Source organism: Malaclemys terrapin, chromosome 7 (assembly GCF_027887155.1).
Source record: "Malaclemys terrapin pileata isolate rMalTer1 chromosome 7, rMalTer1.hap1, whole genome shotgun sequence".
NCBI lineage: Eukaryota > Metazoa > Chordata > Testudines > Emydidae > Malaclemys > Malaclemys terrapin.
In genome coordinates, this window is record NC_071511.1 from 38,277,178 (window position 1) to 38,304,230 (window position 27,053).

At 41.4% G+C, this 27,053-nt stretch overlaps 1 protein-coding gene across 2 annotated transcripts in view; it reads right to left on the minus strand.

Moving 5' to 3' along the window:
* The window catches only part of SYN2 (synapsin II), a 466,588-nt gene that overhangs the window by 170,612 nt on the left and 268,923 nt on the right, over window positions 1–27,053 (minus strand). For both annotated transcript variants that reach the window (XM_054033948.1, XM_054033949.1), the window contains 3 exons: window positions 25,665–25,722; window positions 21,717–21,808; window positions 12,128–12,284 (listed from right to left, as the gene is read on the minus strand). In XM_054033948.1, the coding sequence (XP_053889923.1) occupies window positions 12,128–12,284; window positions 21,717–21,808; window positions 25,665–25,722 (307 nt within the window). The remainder of the gene's footprint in view (window positions 1–12,127; window positions 12,285–21,716; window positions 21,809–25,664; window positions 25,723–27,053) is intronic.

Consider the following 27,053-nt stretch of genomic DNA (forward strand, 5'->3'; position numbering starts at 1 on the left):
GGCGCAAACCTTGGCAGCTGTGCCACTGCGTTGACAACCTTGGAATGCAGAGACATAAGTGCTTTACTGCGTGACCAGGAGTAAGGTGGAGCCTCTGGTTCCCAGTGTTGCTGATGGTGAGTCAAGGGGAGCTGGCCTTGCTATAGCTGCTCCCCAAAACATAACCAAATGGCCACCAACTCCCCTCCCCCTGCTTTGGCAGGATTAATGTGCTTTCCCATTCTGGCTCCCTCCAGTCTGACACCCAGCTCCTTCACCAAGCAGATTATTCCTACCAGCATGGAAGGGGCAGTGGATGTACAGAGCTCAGTGCTGGGTCAAGATCTTAGGCAAAAAAACACCTGACTGCCCTGCCCTGAAATCGCTCTCAGATTTTAGTTGTGGAGAGCTTCAAGAGAGGCTCTTCTTTCTCAGGTTTGAATGGAAGCCAGAATTAGGGTAGACATTTTCTACCCTTGCCCTTCACTCATGAAGATTTGCTGGCATATATATATAGGTGCAACTGCCAGCCAGATTCTGGCTCATTGTTTTGAGTTGATGCACAATTCCTGTTTTTGTTAATGGAACTGAGCACAGAATTCTCCATAAACAGCGATGGATATCTGGTAAAGGGTTTGTGTTTTATAGTTTTAGTCATAGGCCTGAAATAGCAATGAAAAGTCCATGATAAAAGCAAATTTGCAACAGAGGGTTTTAAAAATGCTTTTTTTCCTCCATGCACATTCATTTTTTAGCTTTGTTTTATATCTTCCAATAGATACTTTGACACAAGATTAAAACTTATCTGTATGGTTGAGTTCTGCCTATTTAGCATAGCTTCAACAATGGAGGTCAGCAGGAAGCTGGAATGAACACAACTCAATTCTCTCCCTGCAGAGTGCCTTCAAGTTCCGTGCCAACCTGCTGCTCAGATTATCAGAGTACAGACCTTTCAATAGAAAAAGGCATGAGAGAGCAAACTTTTAATAGTGATACATCCAGAAAGGGGAGACAGGGAGAGGAAAAATACAATAACATTACACACCACTGGAAATAAAAAGCACTTAAAATAGTCCGTGAAAAGAGAGAAAAATGTGGGATTAGAGAGTGCCCAGTGGGAAGAGACTTGAAAGCAGAGAAGAGAAAAGGCTCTCCAGAAGAGATGCAGGGCAAAATGCAACACGAGACACTGAGTTAAGCAAGCTTGGCAATAAGAGTAATGAAGAAAAAAAAACATGTCAACAAACTTGTTAATAGGGTGCATGGCCACCTACTTGCAAAGATGAGGATAGAAACACATGAGGTTTGCAAAATTTATCTGAGTAGTAAACATCTCTTAAGGGCGGGGGATACAATTATGGCAAAAGTAAAAGCCACAACCAGCACTTCCTTGGAAACAAAAGCACGTTTCATCAGTTAGGATTTCTAATTTCAGATTAATTACAAGGCTGAAAGGAAATAAGTTTTGCCCTAACAAAGTGTTCCTAGGAGCTTTCCTGACATTTAAGAAGGTTAGAACAATAACTTCCTGCAAGGAAGCAAATGAAGCCGTACTGATCTTTACAGGTATTTTTGTACATGCATGATTCCCATCTGGATCTCTATACATATAATGCCAAGAGCTTTCAGTTTCCTCTTGCCTTAAAAAAATAATGTTGATGTAGTTGCATTCTGGGTTTTAATTCTATCCTTTTCCAACTGTTGACCACTAGTGGTATCTTTTTTTCTAATTTAATATTTTGGTAAAATAGATGGCAGACAACAATATCACAACTCTCATCATGTTTTTGACTGTGCCAAATGAATTTATATTAAATCTGATCTAGAGCTATGCTCATAACTCAACTTATGTCAGTCTCATACTCTATTCCATTCTCTAACTGAACAATGTAACAAGTGGCCATTTACAAGGACTTTAGCCTGTGAAATTTATTGTGCTCATTTGATTGTCTTGAGATATGACATCAGAGAATGCTTCTTACTTGTGGGCGCAAACATACACATTAAATTATGTCTATATTTGGCCACTAAGTAGAGATTTGAGAGGATGTCACACTGCATCAGTTCTGCAGATTCACATAGTATCAGTTCTGTTTTCATTAAAATACCTTGAAAGTGGTAACTGGGATATTTCTTCCACTTTTGGCAGCTCTTACATGACCAAGAAGAAACTGTAAAAGCAGATACAATTTCTGGTACATAGTAACTACCTCCAGTAACCACCTCCAGTAACCAGGGTTTCCAGACTTTTCAGGGGGCACCCGTAAAAGGAGAGGTCATCTTCTATAACACTATAATTATGCAGTGGGATGACATACTATATGGGCTTCCATTTGCCTAGGCACTTCAATTCAGCATTTCAAGCTAAATCCAATAATTATTGCCAGAACCTGCCTGCCTAGCAGCTGCTAATTAAGATCATACTCTCATGCATTTATTGCAGAGCTTGCTATTATGTTGTAGTCTATGTCATCCCTTCCAGAGGGGTGAATGTATAATTAATTTATCAACAGACCTGAGACATTTTTCCAGCACCAGCCATTTTTACATAGCTTTTGCAAGACACACCATCAGAAGGCAGAATGTAATTGACAAAAGCTCCACTAGCAATCACAGGAACTGCCATATTTTACCTTCACTGTAAAGAAACAGAACAGCCGCTGTAGGATTATACCTACTATAATTCAGGTACAGATGTTCCTTTTCTCTGGAAAGTTTATATAAGTATGGACCTCACAACCGCAACAGTTTCTTAATTTTTTCATTGTTAAAATTTTCATCCCTTTTGTCTGAACACAGAAGTGGCAATCCAGCTGCTGCAATGTACGTAATTAGTGTTAGATAGCCAAGGTTTAACCAATTAAATACTTGTAGGGACATACATAATTATCCTGATTTGCAGTGGCACAGGGGCTATGGATATTAAAACTAGCATTCCCATCTAACTAGCTCAGAGGTTTGCATTCTATTAACTCCAACAGTTGTGAATTTTGTATAATTTTATTGCACGCAGTATGGCTGACCAGATAAGAGATCAGTCTGATGACTCCATGGCTTTACAAAGTTGGATCTATGCCAGCAACATTTGCAAATGATATTAGAACCCAAGAGTAGGGCTAACAGCCGTTATCACTTATGAAGGTCTGTTCAAGTTCAAGAGGTTGTCCTTTGAGCTGTCTTCAGCTTCCAGATAATGAGACATCTGATCTGGCATGGCTCCCTGGAGTTGTAATTCATCTTGATTATATTGTGAGGCATAGAGTCACTTCAGAGATTTGTCACAATTTCCGTTAATTCCTGTTTTCTCATGGCCAGATCAGTATCAATAATAATGAACATCTCAGAAAATTAATTACTGTGCATTAAATCAGAGAAATACCAGCTCGCTCAGTCCAAAATTGAACAAGTTAGTTATAATGTCATAGATAGGATTGTAGATTGGTTCAGCTAGATCAGTGTAGTTAGGGTAATCTGCTGGCAAGCCACCAGACAGTTTGTTTACATTTGCATGGCCGCCCACAGCTCCCAGTGGTCGTGGTTCGCCGTTCCTGGCCAATGGGAGTTGCGGGAAGCGGCGGCCAGCACATCGCTGATAGACAAAGACACTGAAATCGGGAATTTGAGGAAAGAAGAGATACTGTGGGATTATGGGAATTTAAGTAAGGGATGGATCAGGTTCCGTAATGCTGCCCTACAGTCACAGCGTGGAGAGGAAACCAGGCCAAACCAGAACATAGTTGCAGCAACTCTGGATGAACCAGAGAGTTGTGCCTGTCCAGGATCTACAATCAAATGGATAAGGAGGCAGGTAAAGGGCCAGAAGTACTCTTCCCCCGGAGTATGCGAGCTGCCATACCAAATGGGTGTTGAGAGATCAGCCATGGTGTCGCACATACCCCAGTTGACAGGAATGAGGTTCCTTCCCTGAATACGAACAGACCTTCAAGTTGGTGCTACATGTTGTTTCCTGTATGAAAATGGCTCTTCAGTCAATCAAAGATGTATTAGGTTGGTTTCATCCATCACAGACTTAATAGTAATAGCATCTCGTTGAAGGTCTGGTGGAGCCATGTGCACTAGCACATACAAACCGGAGGCTGGTGTACAAGACAAGCAGCTGCTAATAATACAAGTGGCCAAATTCAGCTCTGTGTTGACAAACTGAGCATGGCAGCAATATTTGGTCAGAGCAAACATCAGGGCCAAATCAGATGTGTGGTGCACTGAAGGGTCTGCTCCCCAGGAAGTTCCTGATAGTTTTCATATCAAGGCAGTAGAGGAAGAGATCTTCATTTTCAGGTGTTCCAGTTGAGGCTGATAATGTCAAGTTTTACTCCCAAGTACACCTCTACCTCGATATAATGCTGTCCTCGGGAGCCAAAAAATCTTACCGCATTATAGGTGAAACTGCGTTATATCGAACTTGCTTTGATCCGCCGGAGTGCACAGCCACGCCCCCCCAGGAGCAATGCTTTATCGCGTTATATCCGAATTCATGTTATATCGGGTTGTGTTATATCGGGGTAGAGGTGTATGTGACAACTGGTTGGAATGGCAGTAACCATCCTTGTACACTGATCGAGATGGATCCATTGGTAAGACGGCTGTTTAGATGGAAAGTAGTTGCCACTGTTTTGGTTTAATTAAGAATTAATCTCCACTGCTGGAAAAAATGTGGTCAAAATGCCCATGTCTTGACTGAGATTCCCTTCAATCCTATGGAAATTGTTTCTAGTGTCAGCAATACAGATGGCATCAGCATACACATACTTCTTGGCCTCCATTTCAGGAAGGTTGTAAGTGTATACATTGAACAAAACAGGAACCAAAACTGAACTCTAAGTAAGGCCATTGTGGAGACATTTAAGACAACTGATTTTATCCCCGACTTGCAAGATGAAGCTTCGGTTTCTAATGTTTTCTTGGATGAATTACACTTTAGGCTTACAAGGAATAACTTGCAGCAACTTGGCCATCAGCCTGATGTGCCACACAGTATAGTAGGCTGCCATCAGATCAATAAGGACTGCACCAACTTTCTTTCCTGACTCAAATGCATTTTCTATGTGTTGTGTCAGACATAGTACCTGATTTTGGGTGCATCATCCCCTTCTGAATCCAGTCTGAATGCAAGGCAGAGGATGATTGACTACCACATTAATCACAGCAGGATTAGTCTCTCCATCAGCTTGTAGGTAACATACAGCAGAGAAACCAACCAGTAGCCCTTTGGGTCTGTCAATCATTTCCCTGGCTTGGAAACAGCTATGACCTTTGCTCTGCAACAGATTTCTGAGATGCAGCAATCCTGTGTACAATGATTCAGAAATTGAAGCAGCCAGCTTTTGGTGATTGGCCCAAAGTGAGAGACTGACACATTCTGGACGTTATCTAGACCAGGAGCCTTGTTAGGCTGCAATTGATGTATAGCTAGGTCAAGCTCTTGATCAATAAAAGGAGCCATCAAGTTCGCATCCACATTCCGAGCATGCCATATCTCAGCAACCATCATTGTAACTGCATGACTGAAAACTACCTTGATTAGGAGCTCTGCCATTAGCCACCAGCTATGATGTGATGGATTTTGCTGTGAATAGTCTTCTCTCTCTTGCCCAGATTAGAACCTCTGCTGAATTGATATCATCCACCAGTTAGCCACAGAACACGAAGCATATGTCACTTACTTCAGGAAGCACAATCTACTACTGACACTCAACTATCAATTCCTGGCTTTGCTGAAGTGTCTTACCTCAATCATAGGCAGTACGAGTATGGGATGACATCCTAGGTCTGAGAAGGAATTCTAGCAACTTCAGTCTCATCATCAGGTCCAAATATTGTTATCAAAAGGCTAAAGGTCAAGGATCTGACTCTTATCGATGTCTACAAACCTCGATCGGCCAACTCTTCTCAGGACCTCCAGCCTACTCAGACAATTTTAATTCACACCAAGCCCACTGGAGGAACCCTGATGATAATGTAACTGGAGTAAGGCTACAGGAGTAAGCATCAACAGTTACTCCTGATGGCATAATTAAAAATTATGTGCACAGTATTTGAAAATTCTGTATATTTTATTTGTCAAATAAATAAGGAAGCTCCAGCATGGCACTTGGGAGCACGGGCCACTGGCTGCACAGAGGTGGGAGATCATTGTGCAGCTCCCCCTGGGACACAGACTCAGCCGTGAGGCTGCACCCAACCCTGACACAGCACAAGGACTGGGCCAGCCCCAGAAACACCCCAGGGACCTGCCCCTCCATGCCAGGTGCACCAGGTGTGGGCAGGATCCAAGTGTGGAGGGGTTTAGTGTGGGGGGATCCAGGGGTGGGTTGAGAGGGTTCTGTGTGGGGCAATCTGGGTGCAGGCAGCTCAGTGGGGGATCTGGGTGTGCAGGGGGGATCTGGATGCACATGGGCTTTTTGGGGGGTTCTGGGTGCAACAGTAATGGGACTCTGCTGGGGGGTCCAGATGAAGTTGGTTGGGGCTCAGCAGGGGGGTCTGGGCATAGGGAGGATAGAGCTCGGCAGGGGTTGTGCAGAGTTCAGTAGGGGAGGATCCAGATGCTGGGAGAGTGGGGCGGGGATCCAGGTGCAACTGGCTGGGGCTTGGTAGGATGGGGATCTCGGTGTGGGTGGCTCATTGGGGAGTGCAGGGATAATGGTGCTTGTCAGGGGGGAGTTCTGGATGTGTGGGGAGTGAGGCTAACCAAGAGGGTCTGGATGCATGCGGGTTCGGCAGATGGGGGAGCACTCCCAGTACAGGGATCACTCCCCCTGCAGCTGAGGAGCGATGGGTGCAGGAAGCGTGGGGAGGGCAGTTTGCAGAGCTTCCTAGAGCCAGGGGAGAAATCTGGGAGTGGGTTTGACACAGCCCCAGATGGTGTGCAGGGGAAGAGGAAGTCCTGTCCTCCCCAGCCAAGACTAGCAGATGAGCCCAGCGCAGGGTAGGAGCTACCAGCCAGGTCGCCCCCCAGTCCCACCTCCTGCCCCACAGTGATTTATCTCTCTGCCGGCTGCCCTGGGTACCAAGAACATACTGCTGCAGAGGGTCATATGACTGTTCTTGTGGCTTCCCTTTGCTTCCCTGTCAGAAAGTCATTTTTCTGTGTGGAAGCAAAGAAATATGTGGGGGACATAAATTCTACGCATGCTCAGTGGTGCAGAATTCCCCCAGGAGTAAATAGGTAACCTGTAGCTTCTACATGATCCAAAGCAGCTGCCCACTTTTCATAGTAAGAGATGGACCTTGGGGTTCTTCTTCTGACCTCACCTTTTCTACAACTGGAGAACACCCTCCAGCAATCAAAGAGTATAAAGTGCTTGATAAATTTCTTCAATCCCAGGATCAGCCATTCCCAGTCACAATTGGCATGCAAATTCCAACTACAAATGGACTCTAGAAACCTTGGTGGGATTTCTGGAAGGTAAGGTGAGATCTGTTCCAATCTGTGTTGGTATCTGTGATAAATGAAGGGGGGGCGGTAGATCTCTTTTATGGACACCCACCCAGCCAGTTAGCTACAAAATCCCTGTTAGTAGCTCTTCTCTACTTGCTTTACCTGTCAAGGGTTAAAAAAACCTGTTGATAAAAGGAAGGGAGTGGGCACCTGACCATAAGAGCCAATAGGAAGGCTAGAACGTTTAAAAATTGGGAAAAAACTTTCCCTTTGTCTATGTGTTGTTGTTCTCTCCAGAGAGGAGAGACAGAGCAGCAATGCTGTAAGAAGCTTGCACCAGGTATGAAAAATCAATCCTAGAAACTACTTATTGGAAACCCCAGATATGTAAGTAGATCAGGAAATGTTTAGGAAGATGCAATTAGGTTTATCTCTTTTATTTCTGTAATGGTTGTGGACTCCTCTGTGCTAACCCCCAAATGCTTTTGTTTCGTTTGTAACCATTAAGCTGGACCTCAAAAAAACCATTCTTGATGCTTAATTATTATATTTGCTCTTTTTAAATGTAGCAATAGCCGAAGTTCCAGATGTATTTTCTTTCTTCTTGTTTTTAATAAAATTTACCCCTTTTAATAACAGGATTGGGTTTTTTATGTCCTAAGAGATTTGTGCATATGTTGTTTAATTAGCTGGTGGCAACAGCTGATTTCCTTTGTTTTCTTTTCTTCCCCCATGTGTGTGTGCGCGCGCGCACGCAAGGGCTTGAGGGTACCCCACAGGGAGGAATTCCCAAGTGCGCCTTCCTGGGTTCAAAGGGGTTTTTTGCATTTGGGTGGTGGCAGCATCTACCCATCCAAGGTCAGAGAGAAGCTGTAACCTTGGGAGTTTAATACAAGCCTGGAGTGGTCAGTATTAATTTTTAGAATCCTTGTGGGCCCTCACCTTCCGCACTTGAAGTGCCAGAGTGGGGTATCAGCCTTGACAGCATCTCTTATGACTCGAAATCAAATATTCAGAACAACATCAGTGCCGTCTACCAAGATTTTTGCTATAAAATTCTGGCCACTGCAAAGGAATTTATATCTCAGAGATTTCACCAACAATTAATTCCTGGACAGTCATCTGATGCAATTAGACTATATTAGGAATTTAAATCCTTCATAAGTAAACAGGAGGGTTTTGACAGAAGTAGAGGCTCTTTTCCCCTTTTAGATTAAGCCAGGTAAGAGCAACGGAAAGAAATGGTTCCAAATTGAACTTCACACATTCCAGTCAGAAATCCTGGAAAACTATAACTTCTGTCAGGATGGCAAAATACTCAGATTCTCAGGGAAGTGTATGCCTCCTTGGGATTACAAGTATTGCTCTTTCCAGCCAGTTTGGTGTTATCCCATTCAAGATGCACCAAAGGGAAAGTGTCTCAGTTTTTTGATCTAATAGGCTGAATCCAAGTCAGACTGTCAACAGTGCAGTTTTCAGCCAGCTTAGTTTCTTTATTTTCACTATTTTGAAATCAATTTAAGGTTAAAGAACAGTGCCAGATTGACAGCACCAGTGACCAAAGAAGTCTCTTAACTGAATTTCTTTCAGTGTCCAGAACAGGGAAATTAAGGTTATCAGCAGTACTAGCTTCCCCTATACTGCTCCATCAAGGTGCATAAACTCAGGTTTTTGAATGACAACCTTTATGGCTCAGAGGGTATTTTTGCCCCCCAATTATATTCATTTTTTTGCTTGTCTATTAGCACTGCCAACAAGGGTAGCAATTAAAGCCAACTGTGATGGAGGTTTTGTGTGGTTCATTAGAAACTGCACTCTGACAATCGAGTGATTTCCCATGGACTAACCAGCCACCAGACAATATCAACCTGTGCCAGATTTAAAATACACTGTCTGTATCCTGTTATCAATCACTGGATGTTTCCAGACCCCGTTATAAACCACTTTTGGCTAAATAAATTACCTCTGGCTTTGCTCGTGCAGGCTGAGTCTATTTCCCATCAATTGTTAATGAAGACTGTGACTGATGGCTAGACCTGGACATCTGGTTTATAATTTTATATTAAACTTTTGAACTTTTATATAATTTTTCTATGAATAATTTCCTTATTCTATGCTGTAAATCTACAAGCTGGATATTAAGGCAGAAGGCTAACAGAACAGAATATTACTCATGCATCTCATGGATGATTTAACTGAGTCAGTATGAAAGTTTAACTAAAGTGCATGTCTATGGTCCAAACAAAAGGGAGCATTGGCAGGTGCATGAGCCTAGTTATTGAAAAGCCTTCTCTAAAGTAAAAGCATTTCTAAAATTTTTAACAGCTCATATTAGTCTTTTGCTCATAGAAGTGATTCTGCAGGTGCACTGTAACGCATATGGGCATAGATATAGAATATCATCTACATAAGGAACTGAGAGGACGTTAAGGAGGGTAACAGATGCAGGACAAGGGCACTGAGCTATGTTCATATAAACCGTCTACACTTTTTAGATAGCATATAAACTACATATATAGAAATGTCTATAGGTTCAAATCATTCCCTCAGTCATGCATTTTAGTGAAAACAGCTTTTCAGCAGTAGCCTATAGTTGATGATTAAGAAGATAAGGAAATTAGATGAATATACGTGACCTGTCTGACATTTTCAAATATCATTAACTTACTTATTTCTAAATGGTAATCTCTGAGAAATGTCAAAAGGCATTACTGTGGGCTATGTACAGACCAGGTTTCAAAATTTAAAACATAGACATCTTTTGGTTATCAGCATTTAGAAAGGAAAAAAAATTCTCCTCCACGTTCACATAAAGTAAAAAATCAGCTGAAAAATATTTTAATGTCATTTTTCTAAAAGCATTTATTTCTGGGCTGAGACTAGTATAGGAAACTTCAGCCAAAAGGGTAATTTTTTGAGCATCAAAAAATGGGATTTAGAAGAGAAGTGCCATCTCATTATTACCTATTGTGTCACTACCTCAATTTTATAACAATGTTTGGAAACTCTGTATATCAAATGCATGAAGTGACTCAGACTAAATATGTCATAGTTTCTGTAGCTTTATTATTTGTCTTGTAATAGGCACACTATTAAACAAGCTGCATATGCAACATGACTGAGATCTTTTAGTTTCAAATGTGCAACCTTACATTTGTTTTAACATAGTATTTGGAATTTACTTGAATAAAGGTGCAAATAATTCCTGACTGTTATGGACATGATCAGACTCATATGAGCAAAAGCTCCCTGCTGATTCTTTACATGTGACAAGATCAGCTATGAGCAACAGAAATCTTTCCCTTTTGCTGGGAGGAAGAACACAGTCATCTGAAAGTCCAGCACACTGTGCTTACAAAAGCGTTCTCCTGGCTTGCCAAGCTCAGTGCATATCTAAATATTTCAAATCACTCGTAGCTTTAACAGCACTAGGAGGAGATTACAATGAGCTTTTATTCATTAACATTTTATTACACCATTATTGCACATAAATGCCACTGATTTTTGCCTCATTGTCCAGCTTTATTGCATAAGATGAATCAAAGTATTAAGAAATGCCACACAGAGCAGAAAACAACAGATGCATTAAAATAACATGTGCAGCAATGTAAATAACCTCTCAATTATGGGGCATCTGCTTTAGTTTATCACAACATAAAAGGTTATAAAATTAGCTATGTGCCGTGTACAGTAATGGCTGGTCGTTTTTCTTTGGAGGGCCTTTCTTAGAAAATGTTAAAAATAAAAATATTGAGGGCAGTTAAGAGGACTAGAGTAAAACTTTCCCTCAATGGAAAAAATATGTTGTCAGGTGTATGTTTCCTCCTCATATTTCAGAGGAAAAACCTGTGAATCACTTCTTATTTATAACCCACAGTAGTCTTGGAAGTTTTATTAGCTATTGGGCCATTGACTCTACTATGAAAAGGAAAGTAATTGCACCATCCATAATCTTTTTATGCTTCAATCTCAAATGAGCCTTTTACAACAATATATTTTAAGTCAATATTACTGCCTAACACATAGCTCTGTAGGCTCTCCTCTGACTATGGTGCACCAAAAAGAGAACCATGTTCTGTTCTATCCCCTCTGTGTTTATAAAGCAAACTTAAACAGAACCTTTGAGGATCTGACAGGCCTGCCTAAGTGTAAGTCTGGACAGATCTGGTTGTACACGAGAACTACCAAAACATAAGTGGCCCCAGCAATTGCCCTAGGTGTAACTGAGGGCAAAATCTGACTCTTCGTTAGTACAAGATTATGTAAAGAGCTTTCAAAACAAGGAAGCTAATAGCTTCATATTTCCTTGCTAGAGCACTGCCTAAAAATCATTCACAAGTAGAAAGAAAACAATGGTTATGAAGTTAGCTTAGATTATGTTAAATGCCACAAGTATGAAAAAAATTCTTAACTCACTTTTCCCAGAAGAAGCTGTGAATAAACACATCCTCCTCAATTGAGGGAGGATGTTAGCAGCATGTGGGCTTTCAGCCAGTTTCCTCACCTTTATTTCATTATTTTGAATATATTCTCAGTCTTTACTCCTCCTATGCTGGCTCATTCATAATGTGACATAGAAATGCAGCTTGTTTGCTTTCTACCCTTTTCATTGCAGGTCAGCCACTCTGAGGAGTGACTCGATGGCTTGGAATTTAAATTACTACAAATAGGAACTCAAAAGAAAATAACCACTTAATTTTTTGCACCAGGAAGCTACATTCAAAGCTTTATAATGAACGTATCACTTACCACCCAAGGTTTGTCGCAAAAATTATAGATTGACTCTAGGGAGTTGACACTGGGAATACCAGCATAATGCATTCCAATGATTAAGTTACGGAAGTCTTCGTTCTCAGCCATACTGAACGAATGTTGTCGAACAAGGACAAAATCAGGTCTGAATGACCTAAAGAGAAAAGGATATATAACTATTAGACAATGATCAAAGTACTTTCTCTGATAAAAGAGAATCTTAAAAGGGAAAATTGTAGGAGCTGTTGGAGAGTAGTAGATGAATTAAAATAGCTTTTACAAGAGAGGTAATGAATTGAAGGTCAGAAAAAAAAGATTGTTATTGGCTGAAGTATAAAACCAGGTGAATATTGTTATTTTTGAGCTACAGCTTTGTTGCATTTCTCTTCACTTTCTTGCTATTAGAGAAGTCATGACTACCAATGGTATCATATCCTTGTATGAAGAATAAGAGCTATAGAGGAATTTCAGGCTACATCTACACCACGAGCTAGGGTGTGATTCCCATGGTCATGTCTATACACTTTTACTAGCTCTCATCATGCTAGCGCCCATATAAATAGTAGTATAGCCATGGTAGCACTGGCAGGAGAAGCAGAGGCATGGTTTAGCCGGGCTGAGCACAAACCCACCTGAAACCAGTGGGTATATACTTAGCACACTTAAGCCATGCCTCCACTGCTACTACCTGTGCTACTGTAGCCGCACTGCTATTTATACTTATGCCAGACTGATGAGAGCAGGCGAAAGTGTGTATACGTGAGCAGAGGAATCACACCCCTAACTCATAGCGTAGACAGCCTCAGACAGGAGTCCAGCTGGTGTGCTTACAGATTCAGAAACTTATGCTAGATACTCCTTTCAGATGCAAAGCAGTACATCAACACTTCACTCCGATATATGATATACTATATACCACATGCATTATATATACACATGTTGTATTTGCAGTATTCTAGCTCCAGTTTTTTACCCTTTGTATCTCAGAGATGCATTGTTTTATAAAAACTTTAAAAGTTAAAGTAATTTACAGCTTTTTTCCCCTCATAAAATTCCTAACCAATGTCCTAATGTTTAACTTTGAAAACATGTGGGCTGTATTGCTAAATAATTTCAAGGTGTATTTTATATAAATCACTGCCACTTCAGTCGAGCAGAATTAGATACTTTAATGTGTTTGCTTTATTCCTTTTAACTGAACTTAATTGCTAATGATAAGTCCATTTTAGTACAATGGGGGCCTAATTTATCATGAATCAGCTGTCTTTAAAAAGCAGGAAGTTTGCGCAACATTAAATGTAAGCCTGTACAAATATTGAAATAGCTTTAAATAAAACAACTAATGTTTGTCAAATATCCTAGCAGGAAGAACTTAACACCACGAAAAACTGGTAAATGATGCCAGAAAATATTTTTATAATTTGGAAAACAAGTCTGACCACACAAACTTAGTTTTATCATAACTAAAGGTTTCTTTCTTACTCCTGCATCCTTTAGGCTGAGAAAGAGTCATCAAATTCCAAAGCAGATTAAATACAGTGTGTCAGATTCTGTTCTCATTTAGACAGATGTAACCCCAAAGTAACTCCGCTGACTTCAACACTAAGCAGTGTAAATGAGATCAGAGTTGGTTCTGTCCCTCTGGGAAGGGCTTCAGTGGAGTGCTGAAAGATCTTCTCTCCATGCGTCTGAAGCCATGCTGCACAGATCAGATTAGCACTCCCACTCAGCATGTGAGCGGGAGCCAAGTGCTTGCCTTAGGTGCTCCTTGTACAGCCCGAGGAACACCTGAGCAAGAATTCTGCTCCTGTGATACATGCAGAGCAGGAGACAGAGCTCCAAGGTCAGGAATAGACCTGGCTCTCCAGTCAGGTGTTATGGGCTCCTCACAACACCAGAGAGTGGAGCAGTGAGGAACAATGTTCCCAGATGACACTTCATACAATGCAGCCATCCCTTTGCTCCCAAAAGTCCCTTTGCATTATCCCTTACATTGACTCCGGTGAACAGGAGACTATAGACAGCTTTGCCATGTCATGAAAATAATCAAGTGCCGCCCTCCCCTTTTAATAGTTTCCATGAAAAAAAATAAAAGACTGAGAAGAATATACAATTCAGGGAAGCACAGCATGTGCAGTCAGACACTGTTGGAGCATAATTTACTGAAAACTAAGCCTTTAGGAGAAGTGGGCAAAAATAAAAACAAAAACTAGATGTTAAGAACCAGACTAGAACCAAACCTGTCAGATTTGGAAATATCCCAGTGAGGTCTCTCCACTTCCATTTCCCAGCTAGGACAAGAAGTAACGAAACACCGTGAGGCTGCCTGCTCATATGTGATTTCCAGCTGGCGATGGAAACAGAACTAAACTTGTCTATTCTCAGCAAATTCTCAGTCTGATTTTGAGGAAGAATTCAAAAGGTTTGTATTAGAGATGGCTGGAAGCTGCAATGGTGGAATCTGGAACCAGGTCTTTTAGAGATTGGTGCAGGGCTGGCCTGACCATGAGGCGAATTGAGGTGGCTGCCTCAGGTGCCAGACGGTGGGGAGGCGCCACTAGGACCCAGAGTGTAGAAAATTATGTCTGCTGCTGGTGCATATGTATTCTCTCTGCTCTAGATGCACAGAGATGGTGGAGTGCTGTGCTGGAAGAAGGAGAGCACAAGAGACATAACAGGCATGCAGGAGAAAAGGTGAGAGGGAATAAGAGAAAGCAGCAGGATCTGCAGGGAGAGAGAGAGAGAGAGAGAGGAGGACGAGCCTCTTATGTACGTCTCTAGCACCCCCAGGAGCCTGGACTGATTAACACCAGCTTCTCAAGGAGCTTCCTGTTTCCTGCTGCTTCCCTGAACCCACTTGAGGAGAACAGGCAGTCAACTGAAGTAGTTGGAGCCAGTTTGGCCCTTAACACGCTGATATCTTCCCTCACTCAGGCCCTGCTACCAGCCTGATTATTCGTCCCCTTCAATTGAGTGTTGAGAGCCACTATAGCTGGCACAGAACAGCAGTCATGAGTGAAAGAAGAAAACGCCCCTCTGGGGCAGCATTCAGAAAAAGCAAGCAAGCAAAGGAAGCTTTTCTATCTAAGCAGGAAGGAGCTCTCCTGAGATACAGAGACACAAATGTTCACAGTGAGCCTTCTGGCCCAAGTGAGGATGTGAGTGGTGAGGAGATGCCTGATCTTCCAGTTAGTCAGAGTGCAGGTGACCTGGCAGCTACTGCAGCATCCATATCTCCATTTCAAATGGATGTAACCATGCACATTCCTGAAGAAAAGTGTAGATCAGAGAAGAGTGTGGTGGAGGCGCAAGAAACAGCTGCTGCTGAGTTTAGTTCCTTAAGTCTAGATGATCCAGGACTGTGGACCCACTTGAAAAGTAGCCTGAGGGACTTCCTTGTACTGCACAGGCCACAGCGAGTGAAAAACTTCATGTTCCCCAAAGGGCAATGAAAATAGAAGTTTCCATCCAACGCATTACTGGCGTGAAATCCCCAATGGTGACAAAGTGGAGAGGCTATGGCTTATGTATTCAAAAACCCAGAATGCTGCATACTGTTTTTGTTGCAAACTCTTCCAGTCTAATGTTCCAGCCACATTGGGTTCTACAGGAACAAAGGGCTGGAAAAATCTGGCTAGAAATCTGGCATGCCATGAGAAGCAAATCACCAGAGAGCATTCCATAGGTGGAAAGAGCTTGAGAGGAGACTAAGGTTAAAGGCCACCATAGATGATCAGCATCAAGAGAAGATTGCATCACAGTCTCTTTACTGGCAAAATGTTCTGAAAACGCTCCTTGCCATTGTGAGAATGCTTGCTACCCAAAACCTAGCACTGCGTGGCACTTCAGATCAGCTATATGTGCCAAACAATGGAAACTTCCTTAAAATTGTGGAGCTGATGGCTGAGTTCGATGCTGTACTCCAGGAGCATCTAAGAAGAGTCACCACCCAAGAAATGTACACACACCACTACCTTGGAAAAACAATTCAAAATGAGATCATACCGTTACTAGCAACAAAAGTCAAACAGAAGATTGTGGCAGATCTGAAGTCAGCAAGATATTACTCTATTATTCTGGTCTGCACACCTGACAGCCATATGGAACAAATGACTTTAATGGTGCGTTTTGTAACAACTACAGAACCTAGTGAAAATGTCCCTGCAATGGTGACTGTCAGAGAGCATTTTCTAGAATTTATTGACATTGATGATACTACAGGAGATGGTATGACAAATGTTCTTCTTAAAAAGCTGGAAGATATGGGAATTGCGATAGCTGACATGAGAGGTCAGGGCTACGATAATGGTACCCACATGAGAGGAAAGAACAGAGGAGTGCAGACACGGATCCAAGAGTTAAACACTTGAGTTTTTTTTCTCCCATGCAGTTCTCATTCATTGAACTAGGTAGTCAGTGATGCAGCATCAGCTTCTAGTGAGGCTGCTGAATTTTTTAATGTAATTCAAAGCATCTATGTATTTTTCTCTGCATCAACTCATTGATGGCAAATTTTGAAGCAACATCTGGGAACATCCTCTCTGACACTGAAACCATTGAGTGTCACACGATGAGAAAGTCGAGTGGAGGCGATAAAGCCTATCAAACACCAAATTGGGAAGGTAGATGATGCTATACTTGCCATTATGGAGGATAATGCTATGACAGGAACTATTTGTGGGAGAACAGTGGCAGAGGGAAATGGAATCACCAGAAACATCCATAACTTCAAATTTCTGTGTGGCTTAGTGTTGTGGCATGACATACTGTTTGAAATAAATGTTGTACGCAAGAGACTCCAAGGTGTTGACCTTGATATATCTGGAGCAATGGAACAACTGGACAAAGCAAAGTCATACCTACGGTCTTACCGGTCACATGAGGGATTTCAAAACGTTCTGAAGAGTGCACAGAAGTTGGCAGAGGAACTTCACACTGAAGCTATTTTCCCACCCACTCAAGAATACAAGAGTCACCGAAGAAGACGACATTTTGATTACGAGGCACGGGATAATCCCATAAGAAACCCCAAACAACAAGTTGAATTCTTTAACCAGGTGCTAGATTGTGCAATACAATCAGTTGAAGAATGTTTCATGCAGCTCAAGGAACACAGCAGTATATTTGGGATGTTGTATAATATTCCAAAACTCCTCGCTATACCTGAAGAAGACCTACACCAGCAATGCAGGGCACTAGAGACAGTGTTGACACATGATGACATGCGCAATATTGATGCGAGTGATTTAGGTGATAAACTGAAAGCCTTTCAAGATACATTTCAGCAGGATCAACTCCAAAGGCTGTTCTGGAACATATGTGCACAAATAAGATGATCACCCTCTTTCCAAACGCTTTTGTTGCTCTGTGCATACTTCTAACACTTCCTGTACAGTTGCCAGTGGAGAACGCAGCTTCTCCAAGCTGAAGTTAATAAAAAAACATCTACGCTCCACAATGACACAGGAAAGGCTGGTCAGCCTTGCAACCATCTCAATAGAGCATGAGCTGGCCCAGACTGTGGACCTTCAGCAGGAAGCAGTTCAAATCTTTGCAACCAAGAAGGCATGGAAAGCACCACTTTGATTATTCAAACAGATAAAAATGCCAGTGTTTACTATGCAGACAAGAAAAGTTACATTTGCGGTTGAAAGTTAAGTGTTACTTAAAATTTTTGAACAAGCCATTTTAAGTTGTTAGTTCTCCTTTATTGGGGTAGGTAGCGGAGCAGTACCATGAGAGGAATAGAACAGGAAGAAGGCAGAATTGAGACCTTTCAAAGTTTTGGCCCAAGCGAGGGGGTATGAGGGCATCATTTGAGCTCCCCGCCTCAGGTGCCAAAATGTTGTGGGCTGGCCCTGGATTGGTGATATCTCAATCTGGGTTTTGGCCTGGTCCATTATCAGCATAAGGTCTATTAGCATAATTCAGATATTGATGGGGATTCTGATTTTATACACCCCAAAGTATTCAGGTCCATTGGCTTTGGTTTGGGTCTGCTCTAGGGATGTAAAACGTTAACCAATAAGCATTACTCTTACCAGTTAACCCACCTTAACTGTTAACCGCCAGCCAGCCTGCCGACCCCAGTGGCCCCAGCCACACCAGCACCGGCCCCTGCTGGATCAGCCCCAGCTGCACCGGCCCCTGCCGGATTGGTCCCAGCCGGATAAGCCCTAGCTGCGCCGGCCCCTGCTGGATCAGCCCCAGCCCCAGCCTCACCGGCCCTTGCCGGATTGGCCCCAGCCCCTGGTGCACAGGCTGGACTGGCCCCAGCCCCAGCCACGCCGGCCAGCCTTTTAATTGGTTAACCATTTAAATGAAATATTTTTTAATTGTTTAAGCAGTTAACTTTTTAAACAGTATTTACATCCCTAGCCTGCTCCTAGTTCTGATGGTTCAGGTAAGCATCTGAGTTTCTGGATGTTTATCCAAAACTAAACCCAACAAAAATCTTCCACTCATCACTATGCTTTAGTAAATTAAGCAACTGAAACCTTGAAATTTAGATACTGGCAATGCTGGAGGTGAAGGGAAGCAGAAGACTTAGAATCATAATATTCAGTTTAGAATCATAATATTCCTTAGACTAAGTTCCTGTGACAGGCTAGCGACAGATTCCCAACCAAACTAAATTTTATGTCTAGAAAAACCAGTGACTAGCTTGAAGCAATTAATCTATGGTGAGCAGTATAATAATACCAGGGAACAGGGTGCAGAGAGTTGTGGGGCATCAAAGTATACTGTGAATTGGATGGTGTTTATTAGCTTTACAATCAGAAAAAGGAAAAAAAGTTATATGAAGCTGACAGTAAATCAAGTACTCAGCTATAATTACATTTTTTATGCTACAAAAGCATGCCCATAATAAATGCAGGCAATATCCTAGGGCTTCATTTTTAAAAACTATTTAAAGGATTTGAACCCCTGATTCCTGCTAAAAATCAATGGCAACTGCACATTCAAATCTCTTAAGAAGATTTGATATTCCCAGCCTGAACGCAGCTGGACATTTGCACTGTTTTCCAAGTATACGGCATAATTTGTCTTGAGCAATATTACAAAGATTAGTAGTTAGATGAAATGGCATTGTAGACTGGACTACAAACTGGTAAATTAATGCTTGCTTTTTATCAAGTTATCCTTAGGGTATTTACAGGGTAGTTCTGAGAACGTGTGATATAGGTTTCAGTGGGGAATGTCAAGTGCACTGAAGTGTGTGTCGTGTAAGGAAATTCAATTTACTGGCACAGTATGCGTAAAAACACTTGAAGGATTAATGATCCTCCTCCTTTATTTTTGCAGAGCAGCCAGGGCAAGGGAGAGACTACACCTTTATCTTACAAAAAGGGGAAAATCATTGAGGGATTACACATCATCTCAGAGTGTACTGTGCACTTAGACAAAGGAAAAGACTAGGAAGTGCCCCCTTTAAAATGTAAGCTCTCTGAATTGATCCAAGATGGAACTGACCTAAGTTTCCCCTCCACCCCACATCCTCTCAGTTGAAGACTTTGGTGCATGAGATTTAGAGGAAGGAATGCAAGATGTTTGTACATTCTGATAAGAACGAAGAGAGTGAGTTATAGTTCTGTAATTGATACTGGACAGAAAGTCTACACATGACTGTATACACATATAGAAGTGTGTGCACAATGCTCACCAATGGCACAAACCCTCCCAAACCCCAAAATCTCAATGTTTTGTGACAAATGTTTTTCCATTTTTTCCAGAATTTTCCCCCTTTTTTTGTGAAAACAAAAGGCAGCTTTTACACGTTTAAAAAAATCTTCCTGGTAAACCTTACAAAATGGAAAGTTTCTCTCTTGGGAAAATACATAAAAATATATGATTTTGTCCAGAAAGTGACATTTTGCTCTGCAAAGCTGTGCTAAAAGTTCCCTTTGAACCACACTAGCAAGCACTACTGAAACAAGTTTTCTCATCTGAATATTCAGAAATCAAAAACTGCTATTAAATCTCATTGCATATATTACAAGTTAAATCCTCGCCCCATTGAAGTCAATGGGAATTTTTGCCATTGACTTCAATGGGCCACTGTTTCACCCTGAAAGTGGAGATCTTCCTGTGTCTATCTTCTAAGAGGTTGACTTAGGCAAAAAAAGGTATATGGTGCACATCCTGTTATCTGACCCCTACACTAAAAAGTGGCTTAAACGAGGTTTCTTGTCAGCTGAACATTTAAAGAACACTCTTCAGTGTACCTTTGCATTCCTATAGGCTGCTATAAAAAAGATGGAGAAAAATTGTTCTCTCTTGCCACACACAGATGACAGGAGAAGAAGCAGTGGGTTCAAACTACAGGATAGCAGTTTTAGATTCAATCTCAGAAAAAACTTCCTAACTGTAAGCACAGTAGGACAATAGAACAGACTGCCTAGGGAAGTCTTGGAAGCTCCTTCACTGGAGGTTTTCAAAAAGAGACTGGATAGCCATCTGTCTTGGATGGTTTAAACACAACAAATCCTGCATTTTGGCAGAGGGTTAGATTAGATGGCCCTGGCCCTTCTAACCCTATGGTTCTATGATTCTAAATGATCTACACTGGTCCAAATATTTAATAGGCTTCAGACAGTGGAGTTTCAAAAAAGGGTGAGATATAGTTAACCAAAAGACTGCCACAGGAGTTGCATTATTTTTCACTTATTTATGACAAAGGATGTAGGTAGAAACATAGTTATATGTTGTAATAAAATTAAAAAGGATAAACATAGTAAAACAATCATTAATATTTTCAATGCAGTAGTTCCTGCGGCAGGATAAGAGCTTTTCAGACACACAAGATGACACAGTCCCAGCCCCAAAAGGCTTCCAATTGAAAAAGCTTGCTCCAGGGGTAAGTTGGGAGTTTATACTAGATTTCAGTATGGAAAACCTTTTTTCCTTTATGACACTATTTAAACTCCACAGGGAAAAATTCACAATAATATACTTGTGTATAATGTACTTGTGACTGATCAGTGATGTTTCAATCATCTTCAAAACAGAAAGAAAATATTTATACAGGTACACTGACATGCACATATTACAATAGATGATCTGTTTTCATTTAGGTCCTGATCCAGCACTGGGCCCCATGTGGAATTCACTGCAGTATAGTGTCAACAAATCTAATAAGTGATCTATGGGGACAAGAAGGAATGTTTAAAGAAAACTGAAAACAAATTAAAGCTTTCAATGCTATGTAGTTCTAGTTCTACACTATCCTGGCAATTCCATTAGGTTGCCACACCCATTAAAATGGTAATAATTTACTGAAGAGATCCTTTGTCAGCTCACTGTTATACTTGCTCACACACAGATGTCACAACTAGATTTCGTCACACTGCCAGGTTGCTTTCTTTCTTGATGTTGACCTCAGTGAATTTGAGACATTTCTCATGAATCAGGATTCCTTGTAGCAGGGGTACCATGTGTGGGCAAGTACAGCTACGGAGAAAGGAATCTCCTCTTACTCGAGCATTTTACTAAGGAATTACAGTTAATTCTTTCCTTCAAGGATTACACCTTCTTATGCTTTATTCAGGTGTTCTTTTGTTTCTTTGTTTTGTTTTTTTAAACTTACCTGACAACTTTGGTGCCATTACGGAATGCTTGGATGTCTACAGCATAACTGCCATCAGCATGGGCTATCAAGTTGATCTCTGAAAATTGTGCCTATGAAAAAAGACTCAGATAAGTCAACCTGCTTTTATTTTACCCACATTTTAACTAACTTCTCTTTATTTTAAACATTAGCGTTTAATTGCCAATGTTGTGCCTGAAACATAACTAGTATTGAAAACAAATACTTTTCACCTAAAAAAGTCTGGCACATACACATCACCAGAAGTTTGACATAATTCTAACATACTAAAAGAAAAAATGGGCTAAAGCATGAATATATCCATAGTAAGGGCCTATTTGGGGCTCATACATAGGATAAGCATATTCCTTCTTCATCTCTGTATCAAAGGTTTGATATTTATTTTTGCTCTGTGTGGCATTTCAGTGGAAAATGAATAGAGAGACTACTTAAAGTTATAGCCTATGTTTTCCAGAAACCATATTACCAAACTGTGAATTAGAGGCAAATACCATCCGTAAACAGAGCACCTGCTTACAGCATGAGTATCAATGTCCCTACATTTACACACTTTTTCTGTATTATGTTCATTTCATTTTTCTTCTAAAGAGGTTCCACATCAAGTATCCTACGCACAGCACTATACAGTCAAAATTCACAAATGCAGAATTTCTGCTAGAGAGATATTTTCTCACACTAGAAATGTGACATTTACAAGGACAATAATTCAATTCCATGCTGTTTGTGAGTAAAGTGACACTTTGATCCCTCAGTTATTTGAAATAAAAGGACAGGATGTTTTTCATTTATGTATAGTCTTTCATCTACATAGACTCCCAAAGCTCTTTACTATAACACCACACAGCAGAATAATTGAAATGCACCCAGTTATAGTCTTTTGGTTGGATAAATGAAGGCATCTTTGCTGTCCCAGATACCAATATAGAAAGCACCAGAAGGCTCACTGAAAATTGAAGTCAATGGAAGTTTGCCTGAGTAAATCCTGTATGAGCCTCAGAGCTTGGCCATGCAAAGTGCTGACTAATCTGACCCAATCCAGCAAAGCACTTGAGCATGTGCTTAACTTTAAGCATGTGACTAGCCCACTGAATCTAAACACACGCTTAAGTGCTCTGATGGAGAGGGGCCAGAATGCTCTGGACCTTGCTGGATGAAGCCCTTGGCACATAGTTTTTAAATGAAATTGATAACATACACACTGTACAATGGAAATGTCAGAAGTTATGAATATACATCTAAGAACTGAGGCTGTTATAGCAACATTAATTAATAATATGTTTAATTTGATATTGGCTTCTAATCTTTCCCATTCATTAATCAGGTTAAAAAGACCAATTCCAGTGGCCTGCCTCCTCACAGTATCCTAATCTGTGTTTTGCCACTGAATTAAAAATTTGACAAGTGCTAGAAAGGCTGCAGGTTTATTTTTGTATATAATGAATGGGCCTAAGTGCTCCAAAGGACAGTGGGCCAAATTCTTGACATCTATGTTGGAAAGAAGGAAAAAGATTTAACAGTACAGGAAAGTGCTCTGATATTCAGAGCAACGGTGAGCGGGATTCTCATCTCATGGGAGCTTGTCCGTAAGGTGCAACATGCCCTCCAATTTCTGGGTATAACTGTGTGTAACAAATGCAGCAAGTAGTAAGGCAAATGTGACACTGAGAATTCCCCCCGCTCAGGACTCGGTGAGGGTGGGGATGGATGACTGTACCCCATCTACCTTTTTGTTAGACTACATTTTCTCTGGGCGCTCCATGAACTTGTGTACTCCAGTGCCAAGGTAGGGAGAAGTCTGCAGTTTTCTTGCACTTTCCAAGTCCTGCATTTCTGCTGGACATATGCTGTTTGCTCAGTGTCTGAACCCTCTACCTGCATTATGATGTTCAGGAAGTCCAACATGCTGATAATGCACTGCTGGCAGTTACTAACTATAAAATATTAAAATAGCGTCAGTGACTCAGGTTAATTGCACAGTCGGAAACTTCTGTTACCATAGGATTAGTAGGGTCCACAAAAATAAAAAAAACTGCTCAAACTTTCACTGTCCCATCCACAAAAAGCAGATCTCGATTCTGCAACAGACTCTGTGCCAAGAGAATCCTTGAGCCCGTGTGGTGCTCCAAATGACTTCTATGTGTCTCCACACTAGGGTTGCCAGGAATCCAGTTTTCGACCGGAACGCCCAGTTGAAAAGGGACCCTGTCGGCTCCCATCAGCACTGCTGACTGGGCCGTTAAAAGTATGGTTGGCAGTGCAGCAGGACTAAGACAGGCTCCCTGCCTGCCCTGGCTCCGCACAGCTCCCAGAAGCGGCAGCATGTCCTCCCTACGGCTCCTAAGTGCAGGGGCAGCCAGGGGGCTCCGCACACTACCCCCCAACCAGAGTGCTGGCTCCGCAGCTCCCACTGGCCAGGCACCGCCAACCCCCTGTCAACCTCCCGCACCCCAATCTCTGCCCCAGCCCTGAGCCCCCTCCTGCACTCCAAACCCCTCATCCTGGCCCCACCCAGAGCCTGCACCCTCTGCACCCCAACACTCTGCCCCAGCCTGGAGCACCCCCACACTTTGAATCCTGCAGCCTCACCCCTCAAGCCCAGAGCCCCCTCATGTACCCCAAAACCTCATCCCCAGCTCTACCCCAGAGCCTGCACCCCCATTCAGAGCCCTCACCCTCTCCCACACCCCAACCCCCTGTCCCAGTCCGGTGAAAATGAGCAAGTGAGCAAGGGTGGGGGAGAGCAAGTGAAGGAGGGAGTGGGGAATGGAGGGAGTGGGGGGTGGAGGGGAGCAAGGATGTTTGGTTTTCTGCAATCAGAAAGTTGGCAACCCTACTCCACACGGGTACTGCTTGTGTGACATGAACTACATGATTGGATCTATGTCTGAACTATATTTTAGGTCCAGATAATACGCCTCCCTTTCCCCTAACCCCAACAACACTCCTGCTGATCTCCACAAGACTTTCCATGCTTCTGAGTTAAAAATGTGGATCAGATTCTCAGCTGGCATAAAGCAACATGGTTACATTCAATTCAGTGGAGCTACGTTGGCTTTACATTAGCTGAGAACCTGGCTCATGATGTTTTGTTCTCTCAGGGCCTTATTCAAAGATTCCAGAGACAAAACAATCCCTTTTAAGTGAAAAAAAAAAATACGGAAAATATTCCTGGCTACATTCCCTTTTATAAACAGTCACTGAAAGCACCCAAAGAACGTGTTTATTGCCCTTTTCAGAAATCCAATTCAAGTGAAATCTGTATAAATCTTCTAAGGCACTCCAGATATATATGGCTTTATCCCATGTTTTAGAAGTGCTAAAACTGCAATTGGGGTACCTATACATTTTAAAATTAAGAAGGCAATAGAGTGAACCAGAAAAAGCCAACATTCAGTCCTACTCATCCTTTGGGAAATCAATTGTCCGTAGCTAACCCCTTTGATCATTTCATATTTTTACCACTATGCAAAGCTATGAGGATACTCTAGTAAGAGCTGCAATAAAATGAAAATGAATACTTGAAACTTTTATTGCAGTCTCCTGAGGCTGCATCCCAGGGCCATAGCAAGGGTTGGGATAATCAGGCACAGCAGTGAAGGGACCAGAATCATGACATTGGACTATAATGTGCCATGGCACCACCACATTAGAAAAAACAGTTAATGGGGGTGGGCACTTAAGATCCCCCCTCAAAAGTACCCCTCCCAATTAAATATGTTTGATTTTGCCACATTCATAACTCACAACAAAATTTCACAGTAGCAAAATTTTCACGAAGCTTTTGGCATTGCTTAAGAAATTCCATAAAAGAAGAGCTAGCAAATTCACATGCTATTTAACATCACTTACACTCTCTGAATTTTCAAGGGACTATATAGAAAATGATAAATAAATATTTATAACATCTAGAGTAAATAGTTTAGTTACCTGTTCAACTTTGATATCATACTCCCCATGGACCTTTTTCCCACGAAAGCACTTGACCCTGAAAAAAGAAAAATGTCACTAAGTTATGTACAGTAATACATGCACATTAGTGTACTTGAGAAAGGACATGTAACAATAATCAGTAGCCAGGTTTAGTTTTCATATGATTTTCTGTATATTATAAATATATATACATAATTGATTATTACATGTTGGTCTATTTTACATACCCATATCCTCTAACTAGCCATCTCTTCTCTTTGGTCCAATTATGGTACTCAGAAAAAATCAGTATGCTTCCACCACAAGAGGTATCACAAATGTTGTTGTTATAACACACTTTAATCTATATATATTATAATAAAATGGTTACTTATGACAAGATGTGATCCTGCTTCCATTAAAAACAGTGGCAAAATCCCATTTACTTTTATGCAAACAAGGGCCCTACAATGAATCATGTCAATCTATATGTTCTCAGTTTACTCAGAAACCTATTCTAGGACAAACTCTGCAAAATCTTGCTCAAAAGGTCAAAGAGTTGTCATCTGCCTTTTAAATGAACTTTCAGTGATGACCCTAGATGCGGCACTCAATGAATATCTGGGTGACCAATTTACAACACTATCATGTCAACCAACTCAAATATATTTATATTCCACAAGAGACAAAACAGGACCAACACATCTGACAATGTGTTCCTCTGTATTTGTTGTATTACTTAGCTTTGGGGTTTTTTTAGCAGATATTTTTGGAGGAGGATTTTACTTCAAATTGGCATCCTAAACAGTCATTTTATTACGACGCATTCATTTTATTTCAAAAATTTTAAGCCTTGGATTCCAAGTAGCATTTCATAGCTCTTAAAGTAAGAAAACCAAAGGCATATACCAACACTATAGTACTGTTCCTCCTTCTTCCTACATAAGTCTCTTGTTTGACACCAGTGTTGCTCCTCTGCTGAGTGGGAGCAGTTGTCTAGAGCTTTGCAGGTTAGTTTCTAGTGTAGGAGAAATCAGAAAGGCTGAGTCTGGGTATATTCCAAATGTAATTTGCTTTATTTATACAAGTCCTGAAATGAGATGGTCAAATAGCAATGACTTCTTATAGGCATCGCAGTTCAACACCAATCTCCTGATTCTCAAGGAACAACTCTGCCTCAAGAATTGACTCTAAACAGAGATCAAACTCTTCTGCTGCTCAAGCAGTCCCCTCTCTCTTCAAGCTATCCCTGCACAAAACTACTACATAATCCGCCACACCACCACAGAATGTCTTCCCAAGAGTCAAAACTTGCTTTCACAATAAGAAAAAGAACTTGGGACACAATGTATAACTGACATCTGCCACAATAGTTATTACACTAAAATCTTTCTTACTGAGAAAAAA